This window comes from Alligator sinensis, unplaced genomic scaffold, assembly GCF_000455745.1.
Source record: "Alligator sinensis unplaced genomic scaffold, ASM45574v1 scaffold874_1, whole genome shotgun sequence".
NCBI lineage: Eukaryota > Metazoa > Chordata > Crocodylia > Alligatoridae > Alligator > Alligator sinensis.
In genome coordinates this window covers 412608-424346 of record NW_005842302.1, presented here as the reverse complement: position 1 = coordinate 424346, position 11739 = coordinate 412608, and the positions used below count along the sequence as shown (strand labels likewise).

The 11739-nt window shown below is 54.3% G+C and overlaps 1 protein-coding gene across 4 annotated transcripts in view; it reads left to right on the top strand.

The window, feature by feature from the left end:
• The first annotated feature begins 678 nt into the window (after positions 1-678).
• Positions 679-11739, top strand: part of NTRK3 (neurotrophic receptor tyrosine kinase 3) — a 296675-nt gene continuing 285614 nt past the window's right edge. For all 4 annotated transcript variants that reach the window (XM_006028277.3, XM_006028276.3, XM_025209688.1 and 1 more), the window contains exon 1: positions 679-1008. In XM_006028277.3, coding sequence (XP_006028339.1) covers positions 761-1008 — 248 coding nt within the window. In that variant the 5' untranslated portion in view covers positions 679-760. The remainder of the gene's footprint in view (positions 1009-11739) is intronic.

The following is an 11739-nucleotide window of genomic DNA, read 5'->3' as shown; positions in this document are numbered from 1 at the left end:
CTCGGTTTATCTCCCCCTCTGTGTCTGTCCGCCTTTCAGATTTAGGTGGAGGGGGTGGGAATCAATTAAAAAAAAAATTAAAAAAAAACTTTTCCTGCCTCCTCTCATCCCTGCTTTGATCACAGGCTCCTTTCCAAAGGGGAGGGGGGCGGGAATCCTTTTTATTGCAGAGAGGGAAGCACGCAGAGCCGGGATCTCTTTGCAGGCAGTGCAATCTCTCTCTCTCTCTTTTTTTTTTTTCCTGCATGCATCTCCTGCTGCAGCAAAGCCGGGCAGGCTTGGGGGAGGGGTTGGGAAAGGCTGCCCCCCCTCTCCTCTCCCTTGCTCCTCTTCTCGCTCCGTGTGTTTTTTTTGCAGGTGTGTCAATTTGAATTCTGCCCAGTAGGTGGGACTTGGTGACTTTAGCACCATTTTTTTTTTTTGTGAGCTGCCTCCCCATCTTCTGTTGCAATCCTCAGAAGTGGCTCGGAGCGCCTGGATCAACAAGGCAGCCCGTGCAGGCGGGCGCGATGCCTTGCAGCCCGCTGCTGTAGGGGGAATTACCGCCGCTCCTGCCAGCTGCCGGCATGAATTCATCTGCCGGGGGATTGCGCCTCTGATCGCTCCACTTTGACTTCATTTTCTTGCCTCCCTCTGTCTTTGTTTCCTTCCCCCCCCTTCTCCCCCACCCCCCATCCCTCCCTTTCCTCCTCCTCTTTTTTGTCCCCCCTTTTTTATTTAAAAAAAAAAAAAACCCACAAAAACAAACCAGGGATCGGAGATGGATGTCTCTCTCTGCCCGACCAAGTGCAGCTTCTGGAGGGTCTTTTTGCTCTGGAGCGTTTGGGGAGACTATGTGCTGTCGGTGCTGGCTTGCCCTGCCAATTGCCTTTGCAGCAAGACAGACATCCATTGCAAGAAGCCGGATGACGGGAACCTCTTCCCCCTCTTGGAAGGGCAGGATTCAGGCACCAGCAATGGCAACGCGAGCATCAACATCACGGACATCTCCAGGAACATCACTGCCATGTAAGTCGGCCGCCCCCCGCCTCCCCTCTCCCAGCCCCGGGCGCTGGGAGCTGTGCGCGGATGCCTGGGTTCAGGTGCCCTCGGCATCGCTGGGGGTGCTGGCAGCGCTCCCTCCCGATCAGCCCTTGCTACGCCTGGTTTTTTGTGCAGAGGACGCCGATCTCGTCCCCCCCCAGCCCTCCCCCAGCAGCAACAGTTTGGCTCACGCTTAAGTGGAATAAAGTAAAATGAGATTTAATTTCTGAGCAGGGGAGGGCAGCAGGCTAGGATGCTATGGAGCTGCCTCTTGGTTTAACTCTTTGCGTGAGCAGGAGACACACACGCAGACACACACACAGAGCCACACATACACAGCAACACACAGCAGGCGAGGATGCTATGGAGCTGCCTCTTGGTTTAACTCTTTGCGTGAGCAGAAGGAGACACACACAGCCACACATACACAGCAACACACACAGCAGGCGAGGATGCTATGGAGCTGCCTCTTGGTTTAACTCTTTGCGTGAGCAGGAGACACATGCAGACACACACAGAGCCACACATACACAGCAACACACGCAGCAGGCGAGGATGCTATGGAGCTGCCTCTTGGTTTAACTCTTTGCTTAAGCAGGACACGCACACTCATAGACAGACACACAGCAAGTGTAAGCTGCAAGCTCTTTTGAAGACTTCTGGATCTGATAAGCGTGTCATTTTGACCCCCCCCCCCCCCCAAAAAAAAAAAAAAAAAAATCCCTCTCTGTCCTGGCTGAGTGTATCTGCAGCTTTTCCTTTTCCAAGACGGGGGTCTCTTGTCTTGGCTGAGCATATCCACAGCTTCTTCTTTTCCAAGAGGTGGTGGTAAGGGTTTGGGTGGGGGTGGAATTAAGGCACTGGGAGATGCCCCTTATTTAACCTGCCTTGTTGCAATTTTGCAACTCACTCTGGTGCTGAGCTGGGCTGGGCTGGGTGCCTTTAGATCCCAGGCCGAAGCAGGTCAGAGGGAGATATTTTTAGTGGAGCCGTTTGCCTTCGTGGGCAAGCCTGTTTATCTGGAAAATCAGCTGGAAGTTGCATTCTCCTTGTTTGGGGAAGCAGTTAGCAAAGCCCAGGCAGCTTCCATCAGCGGAGAGTGGAGCAGGGAACACATTTGCTTTTCCCCAGCCCATCTCACTGCTGTGTGTGGGTGTGTGTGTGTGTGTGTGTGTGTGTGTGTGTGTGTGTGTGTGTGTACACCTCTCTCAGCATTTGCAGGCTCTGCTCTTTATTTTCCAGTACATTTTGGGTGAGGTGAATTCCCAGCCATGTCATTACTGTAACACTAATTGAAATGTGAGCATTTAGGGAAATGCAGCCCCAGGAGTAAGTTGCCTGTGGGAGCTCCGCAGAAAAGAGGTGGGATTCTTTATTCCAGCAGTTAAAGCCAGCAAGGGTTGACATGAGCAATGGAGGGCTCCTTATTTATTTTACACCTCGATTGTAAAACAGCCTGTGCAGAGGGTGCTCCTTTGATGCTTCTTTTCCTGAGGCTGTGCTATTTGGTCACTGTGCAATTGCAGCACAGCTATGGAATAATTGCAATACCCTCCGTACGCGCTTTGCTAGTCACCTTTGCTGGATAAAGATGCCTGGTTGAACACAGATGCACCCCCCGCCCCTTCTTGCTGTTAACAGGTTTAGTGTAATGAATGCCCAAGCAGATTCTGGTAGGTTCAGTCCCAGCAAGCAAAGCCGCCCCATCCCTGTGCCTGCTGGCTTGCGTTCCCAGCAAATACACTCTCCCAGGAATCAGGGAGAGTAAAGATGGAGCGAATGTCATCCTTGCGTCCATATGCCCTGTGTTGGCCCTGTGTCCCCTGCGCCAGAGGATTTTGGTGGATGCCAGAGAGATCGGGAGGATGCTGGGGAAGTCTGAGAAACTCCTGTTTATTCCTGGGCTTGTTTGTTGTGTTTCTGTTTTAACCCTTTGTTAAACTGAACAGCATCTGGGCAGCTGCGAGGCGGAGAGAAGGAGTAATCTGGCGACCTGGCTGTAGCTGGGAGGCAGCCTGTGTGTGCCTGTTACTTGGTGGGGTGATGTAGTCACACGTATCATCTGAACTGGTGGAAGAGAGACTGTAGGAGGAATCCTTTGTGTCCAGAAAAGGATGCTTTGTGTCTCTGCTGCTTCAAAATTGGAAAATACTGATAAGCAGTCATTGGGCGGGGAAGGCTCACATCAAACCCCTCGGCTCCAGGACCAAAAGTACTGGCTGTTTTCCGGAGAAGAGCATCTTTTGAGTGGGGGGACAATGGGAAGGGACGGGGGTGTGCTGGCAGATGGAAACCCTGCGTGTTGTTCTGCCTTCGATAACATGCTTTCCCTTCCTCCCCTAGTCCTGCCCCCACCTCCCTAAATGGACTGCGGCCAGGGGAGAAATGGTGGTGCCTGAACTGAGACGAGCCCGTCATCACGGCAAATGGGAGTTGAGGCTGAATTTGAAGGGAAACTTTCTGAGAGTGCAGATTGGGAACTAGGAAAGCAGCGTTGCCAGGGGCATGAGGAAGGCTTTTTTGGGATGCTTAAAGCTGGGATGGTTTGGGCACTAGCAGAGGGACTTGCAGGGGGCAGTGCCCTGGGCCAGAGGTGGGTGAGGAGGCCTCTCACAAGCTGTCTCCTTCTCCGATGCCTGTGGGTTGCCAGAGGGACCTAAGCAAGTGGTGTGAAGCTAAGGGCAAAACCTGCTTTCAGCAACAGCCCTCAGCAGGGAGGAGAGGTTGTGACCCGCAGCAGAGCTGGGCTGATTATCTATTGGCAGGGTGAGGAGGTCAAGGGCCACTCTGTGCCTCCAACTTCAGGTTTGAATTGTGGTGCCATATTTCAGTGCTTTCCTCGCCATCTAGAACTGTCGCTTGCCAGTGAGTGACCTCTTGCTGCCCCGACACCAGGGTGATGGGCATAGTCTAAATGAGGAATCCTTTGCCTTTCATAGAGTGCTCCTTCGAGCTGAACATCTCCCTCGCATCCTCCTCTCTCATATGTTTTCCAGGGTAAGAACTCATGGTTTTCTTTAGCAAAGAGGACCCTTCCAGGCAGCAACCGAGGCAGGGCAGGAGAGAGAGTGCCTTTGGTTCACATGCCCATCATGGTGGGAGGTGTGTGAGGGATGGCAAGTAGCATCCTTGCCTTCCTGCTAGTCCTTGGAGGTGGGTGCATGCCTTGGGTGGGTACGGGGAGCTCCTGTGCTCTCTGCTACCATGGGGCATGTGTCTTGGGGCCTGTTCCTCTCTGCAAAATACTTGGTATCCAGGGAGGATTCTCTAGCTTTTGGGGTATACCAGGATCCTATGAAGGTTTTCTGTTTCCCCCAGAATCTCATTGCCCCTGGGGCTGGGTGTGCTGTGCAGCCCTCTCTCCAGAAAGGCCATGTCTTCCCAGCAGCAAGAAGAAAGATGCTGGCAGAGCTGCCCTTACTGGGCCCTGACATGAAAGACCATTTGAGTGAGGTATGGGATGGAGGAAGAGACTGGGGGCCAGGGAAAGGGAGGAAGCAGCCCCTCCTTTTCACCTTTGGTTTACATCCTATTCTGTCCTTCCAGGCCCAAGGGGGATGATCCTGAGCCCCTTTGCTAGAGACCTTCCAGTGATAGTGTCCCCCTTGAAGGGATGCCCCCCACCTTGGGAGAAGGCCAGCAGAAGCTTTCTGTGGTTGTTTAACAACCCAGAGGAGAGCGCCTTTGTGCTAGAGGCAGTGTAAGCACGTAGGGAAGGAGAGGCCTGCCTCCAAGAGCGCAGAGTCCAAAAGATGACATCACAGGCGGGCATCGCAGAATAGAATCGGAGAATCTAGAAAATTAGTGTTGGAAGGGACCTCAGGAGGTCATTTAGTCCAGCCCCAAAAGCACATCGCAGGCAGGTGACAAGTGTAACTGGGCTTGGGAGGGAAAAAGGGCTTTCTTGGAGCAGGGCATATGCGGTGCTTAGCTGATTGGGCCTTGCTAGCTGCCTGGTTGTTACTTCAGGCTCCCTGTTTTTAAGAATTGGGGCCCTGGCAGCTGGTCTTTGGAGCCTAGCAGGAAGCGCCTGATCTCTGCAGTGTCTTCCCCCCGACCACCCCGCCATAAGCAGCAGAGGAATTTCCAGCAACAAGTGTCTGAATCCAGGCACCCTGCCTCTGCCTGTTTCCCTTTGATGCTGGCAGGGCTGAGAAACTCTCCACCACCCTCCCTTCTGGGTCATTCCCAAGCCCCAGCTTTGCTACCCTGCCACCTCCCCTATCTGGAAATCAAGCTGGCAGGCTGGATCTGTGTGTGGGAGGGTGGGCTGGGGGTAGAGGGCGGCCAGAACTGCCGGCCTGCAGGGAAGCGCAAGGCTGATTCGTGTCTTGGCTCTCAGGCTGTACATGGACCTACTGGGTCACCACAGCGGTTTTCCTGTGCTGCACTGTCACTTGGGAAGAGGGCAGGAGGAGGGCGCAGCGGCAGCATGGCTGGGGCCCACCTTGTTAGGATGCTCCCCTAGCCACGTCCACCGTGCTGCAGGGAGTCGAGCCTATGGTCCTGCCCTCTGAGCCCCCTCGGAGAGCAGTCGTACCCGGGTGGCCTGAGCTGCCAGTGGGCAGCACTGAGTTGCCCCCGTTCCAGCTCCTCAGTGTTGTATTATCAAAGCAAGCACGACTCAAATCTACTGTTTAAATGCTCATTTAGAAACGGAACAAAAGCCCCATTCCCTATCCCTTGCTCCCTCCCATCTTTCTCTCGTTTCCCTTCCTTGGGAACTGAGTGGTCTCATCTGGCTGGTCCTGTGTGCTGTTTGCAAGGCTGGAGGGGACCCCAGTAGGAGACCCTCGTGCTGGGAGACACCAGAACAGCATCATGTTCCCATGAGGGTCTCTTGTGTGCCTGCTGCTTTCAAGAGAGGGTCTCTCCAGCTGAAGGGGTGCACAGAGGTCCAGGTTACATCAAATGGGCTGTTCTGCAGCCGCATGGGGAGGAGCAGTGACAAGCAGTTTGTTTTTTAAGGATCCAGGCTGTAAAGGGTTAAGAGTGAAGCTTGGGACAGTGTGTTGCTGGCCTGGATTAAGCAGGGCTAGTGGGTGAGGGTTGTGTAGCTGGTGCTTGCCCCCAGGCAGTGCCTCTCTGTGGAACAGCAGGGACTCCTGCCCTGCTCGCAGAGTGCCCTGGCAGCACTTCCATCTCCGCCTGTGCCTCCAGGGCCGTGGCTCTTAGTGTGTCCCTGGGAACCCTGCAGAGTTTGCCATGTAAAGTCCTTATCTGTGCTGCCTTCCCACAGGCCAGGCATGCCAGCCCATTCCTGCGGGGCGTCTGTGGCTTGCCCTTCTTTGCAGAAGAGCTTTATAAGATCTGCAAGAGCCCCTTCCAGGGGAGAGGAGCTCAGCACAGCATATGCTGGCACAGCTCAGCCCCTGGCTCCCTCAATGGGGCTCCTGTCTGGGGGTGGCAAGGGTGCCACCACTAGCCATGGTGGGTTGTCCAACGTGCAGATCAGGGGGGCTGATCTGGGCTGATTTGCTTTGTTCATGTTCCTAGGGAGATTGGTGCTGGTGATGGCCTTGGAGACTGGAGGCCTTTGCTTAGCTACACACAGAGGTGGGGCATGGGGAGGGCAAGTTTCCCCCAGCCTGGACCTCACTCCCCTAAGGTGAGGGCACTAACTTTATTGGTGTCTTTGCTGAGGTCTCTGGGAAGGAGGGGCAGGTGTGAGGTGGCTGTGAGGAACATGGCTCCAGCCTTTGGCTTCTTTGGCTCACTCTGCTAAGCATGTTCATGGCTTCCATTCACCTCCATTGTGGGCTGGTGACCCTGCAGGTGAGGGGGTGCCTCCTCTCAGTCCCCTCACTGCCAGTTGAATCAGTCACCGCTAGGGTCTAGACACCAGGCAGCAGATCCTACCCTTCCTGCGTGGGTACGGCTCACTGGACTAGGCCATGCTATAGTGCTTGGGCCCCGTGTGCATTGGAGTCCTTGGCGTTGCTCCAGCAGATCCTAACTTTTTGGAGCACCAGTTGGAGTGCTGGGGGTGGGGGTCACCCCGGCAGTGTGGGAAGGAGCTTTAGCGCTCCATTGTATGTAGATAAGGCAGGATGGAGGAGTTTGCCATCTGGACCTCCCTACTCCTCAGCTGTTGCTATGGTACTGGGAAGAGGCTGCCGGTAGTTGTGTGTTGGTGTCTGTGTGTCACCCTTGGGCTCGCTACAGCAAGTACATAGGTAGAGATCCCCTTCCTGTGAACACAGAGGATGTCCCCAGTCCATAATGTCCACCTGGTGAGATTCCCTGATCTGACCGTGCCCTGGGGAGGGGATTATGTTGTGAAATACCTCCCCTGTGTAGAGGTCCTGGCTAGGAGAAGAGAGAAGAGGAGGCATCTCTGATGCTGACTGGCAACCGCATACAGCAGGGCGAAGGGAAACAAATTCTTGGGTCCCAGACATTTTGGCCAGCCCTTTACTGGGACAGCTCCATGGAGAAGCCAGTGTTAGCCCTCAGTAGGAAAACCCATTGCGAGGTCACTTGCTGTGAGCTGTCAACCTTTGTTGTCATGTCCTGTGAGATGAACTGAACAGTCCCGGTGTCCCCAAGTGCCTTGTTGATGTCACATTATTATACCAGACCACAGCAGGTGGCCAATTTCTCTTTTGTGATTAAACCTGAATGGGCCTCGCTCTGTAATCTGTGGGCCCCCGATAGTGGTGAGCAGCCGGGGTCAGGTCTGAATGGTCTCACGGCATGGGGGAATGAACGTCTCTCTTTTGCTGGGCATCGTGGGAGCTGAGCATGTGGAGATGGGAGAGAAGGGATGTGTATTAGGTTGCTAGTGGAAGAAGCAGCAATGGCTTAGCTGTAACTCTGACAGCACCATGTACGGGACAGCAAGGACCTTCTTTTACTGTTCCTACTCATGCAGGCACCCTGCCCAGATGTGGGCAAAGGGGAGAAAGGGGTTGATGTCAGTGGGAAGTGGGCAAATTTCACAGCACTAGATGCTAGTGACTAAGTGAACAGCTCTACTTGAGACAGTGGAGTGCAGCTACAAGTCACCTCTCACTGGTCTGTAGCCAGGGGTGTTAGCGTGCTATAGCAGGGGTCCAGACCTGCTACCTGTTGCGATACCAGAGGAAGGTCAAGTCACCTTTGGTTCTCCTAGGATGTCTCTTCATGTGTATTTCCAGCTGGCTGGGCCAGGGGCCGCATGCTGATACTGGGTGGACACATGGCTGCCTTCTCTCCCCCTCCTTCCTCCCCCTCATGCCCCAGTCACAGGAATCCCTGTGGCTATTTGGTGCTTCTCAGACCTGTCTAGGGCCAGCAAGAGTGAAGGCAGCTGTCAGAGGCGAGCATGGGATAGTGGGCAGAAAACACCTAGAAGTCCTTCCTCTGCTGCATCTCTATCCTGACCTGCAGGGCTCTTTGCCCCTCTCTCCCCTGCTCTTCTAGCTCTCATGCTGCATATTAGTGTATGGATTGGTTGTGTGATGTGCACATGTATTTGTGAGACTGAGACTCCACTAGCCTGTTCTCCCTCGTGGGTTCGCTTGGACTATGATGCTGTGGACGAGGCTGCCTGGCCTCTGGCCTCTCCATTCCTCCAGTGTCCCTGTCCACCCGTGAGGTTTTGGCTGCTAGTGAGCCCAATAGAAATGTCTTTAATTCAGTCCAGCTTTGTTTTGTGCTGTGTTTGTTTATGCAAAGTAGCTATTCTGAAGCATGTCAGGAAGGGAGAGGAGGGTGCTGTGAAGCACTGTAGCAGCACTGTGAGGGCACTTGGGGCTGAGATGCGGAGGGAGATGTAATGGTACTGGTAGAAAGGTGTCTTGTTTCAATATAGCTTTAGAGGAGTAGGCTGCTTAGTGTTAGTACCTTTATCTGGGGTCACACTAGGGGCTGTGCCACTTTCAGTGCACTGGGGCTGAAACACACCTGAGTCTGGAGACCTCTGTTCTGCGCCCTGCCTTGTCCTCACAGCTTGCTGCCTTTAGCACTGCTTGCTTTCATTTCCCAGGGCTGAGCCCTGTGTCTCTGCTGTGGTCCCACGGTCCCAACAGTCTCCAACAGGGTTTCTCCAGGGCTTGACCCAGCTGCCTTTTCTGTGCTAGAGTTTCTGAGCTGAAGCCTTTTCCCCAATGTGTCCAGCTTGATTGGAGCCCCATGAGCATGCTCTTCTGTTCTGGGCTGCGGACTCTGCAAGTACACCTAGCCCAAACCCATTATGATGTATCAGATTAAGGTCTTCTGCCCTGAGCAGAAGACCCCAACCCGACTTGCCCTCATTTTGGAGCCTCTCCTCTAACCCAACCAGTCTTTTTAGCAAGTTTGCCTGCAATGGGATGATACAGTAGGCAGTTGGCTGAGCTCCTGGGAGTTTCTCTGCTCTTCAGGAGACAAGCTTATGGGAAAGCAGGCAAGTCTGCTAGCTTTGTTTGGCATAGTCTGGGCTGTAGAGGAGAAGGGGCTTAGTGGTTGTAATATTCCTCCCAGGTTTGCAGTTTCTGAGCCCGAAGGAAGCAGTGAATTCCCTCAGTGGCTTGTTCTTGACATACAAACCTGCCCGGTGTACCTCATTACCAGGGATCACATACTGTATCAGCTGTGCCCCACATGGGTCAGTGGGTAGCTGGGAAGTGCCAGCCTCAGTGTCTAGCTGTGGCATTAGCAGAGGATGCTCTACCTTGGGTGCTATGAGAGGTGGAGCTGGGAGGGTCCAGAAACAGGTCCTGCATGCCGTCCCGTGTTGGAGGAGCCCAGACTGGCGGCTGCTGGTGAGGAGGAGCAAGAAGTATGTGTGTGCTGGGAGGGAGTGCTTTTCCTGAGTTCTTTGGACTCACTTTGCATTAGTGAGTTTGGTACCACTGCAAGCCCCTGAGTAGCAGTGTTGTGCAGGCATGAAGTTGGGCTCATGATAAGGATGTTATGCACTGCTGTGGCTCTGCCCTGGTGTGATGCCACCTTAAAACACCCTAGGGGAAACATGCCCTAAAATCTAAGCCAGCTGGATTCCTCTCCTTCACCCAAAGGCCTTCCTGACATCCCTGCTGCCCGAAGGAGTACCAAATATTCAACTCTGGCCCTTCCATTGGCATAGCCCACCCACTCTGCTGTGCTCTGGCCCCTGCGTACCTCCAAGCAGGGAGGCTATGTACACCCCTCCATACACTGCTTTTGCTTTGTGGGACTGGCTCCATGAGAGGACATTACTCCTTCCCCCAACTTTGTGGTACTTTGTGGTTTCCTTCCTTGTCAGCCACGAAGCCCAGTCTCTGTTGTCCTCAGTAAGTGGCATTTAGGCCAAGGATACTGTAACCTGCCCATGGGTCTCACTGTTTCTCTCATCCCAGACCGGTTTGCTGCAAACACCTTGCTGCAAGAAACTCAGCCTCACCCAGCTGCTGTGCCCTGTGCAGCCCCTCACATGTCCTGGCCTGATTCCTTGCCTCCCTGAAGGGTCCAGCATCCTTGCTGCCAGCCTGCTGGCCTCTCCTCTGTCCTAAACCCTTCCGCGCACATCTGGCCAGCGGTCACATGCAGCCTGCCTCTGGGGCTGCTCCCCATGCCCATGTGGCAAGAGCTGCCTGGCTGGGGATGCTATATAGTTCCTTACCCTAGACAGGAAAGCAGACTGTCCCCGCTGTGACAAACCCACCATGGGCCCCAGTTGAATATCCTTGTGTCCTTGTCTCCATGCTGCCCAGCACCCAATTTCCACTGTTCCTGGCCCTAGGAAGGACTTGGGATGTGATGAGCTCAAAGTCTCCGACAGGAGATTTTACATGAATTAATCCCAGCATCATCTCTGTGCCCACCCTGTTCTGTGCCTTGCTCTGTGTTAGGGAGAGGTGGTTGCAGGACCCCGGCTCTTGGGGAGCACTGCGTCCTGCTGCAGCCTTGCGGAAGCTCTCTGAGCACCTTCAACCATCAAGGGCTCCTCAGTCTCCTGGCTCTGTCAGCCTTATGCCTTTGCCTTGTCCAGGTTCAGTTTGGCCACGAGAGGGCAGCCCGCTGCACAAGACAGTGCCACTGGCTTTCTGTTTTGACAGAGGCTGCAGCTGCAGAGCTGCTTTGGGTCTTTGCGCTGAGTGGGGAGGTTGGCAATACATGCAGGCTGGGATCCCTCTGCACCCCGCCTGTTTGGGGAAGCAGAAAGGCTGTGGTGAAGCTGGCTAGGGAGACCTGAGCTGGGACCCTGTCCTGTCAGCCTGTGCAGAGAGCTCAGAGCCCAGTTCTCTCTTGCTAACTGCCGAGCAAGTCTTGAGCAGCGCTGGTGTGCACACTCACACATGCATGACTTTGCTCCAGGGTGCCTCTGTTCCTTTCTCCCCAGGGTCCCGGGTGCCCCTGGTGGGCAGGCTGCATTGATCTCAAGCAAGCGCTGGTCTCTGGGGCTTGTCATTAAGTAATCATTTCCTTGTTCTCTGTTCCCTAGCCCCTGGCTGGCATCCTGCTATGTTCCCCAAGCCCTGCTTTGTGCTGGCTTACAGCTTTCCCTCTTCATCAGCTGTGGGACGGAGCAGCATGGAGAAGTGCTAGGTGTCCAACCGCCATAGCTCCCCTGCCAATACACCCAGACATTGCATCAGTGTTATGAACTATGGGGTAATTTGCATTTTCTCTTTAGGGGCTCTATACACCCAGGACAGAGGGGCACGGGAATAGAAATGAAGGTGCTGGCAGGCACAGAAACAGTCCTTAGGATCCCAGAGTAGGAGGTGCTGAAGGACGAGACACCTGTAGCCCACTTCACCCCCCCCCCCC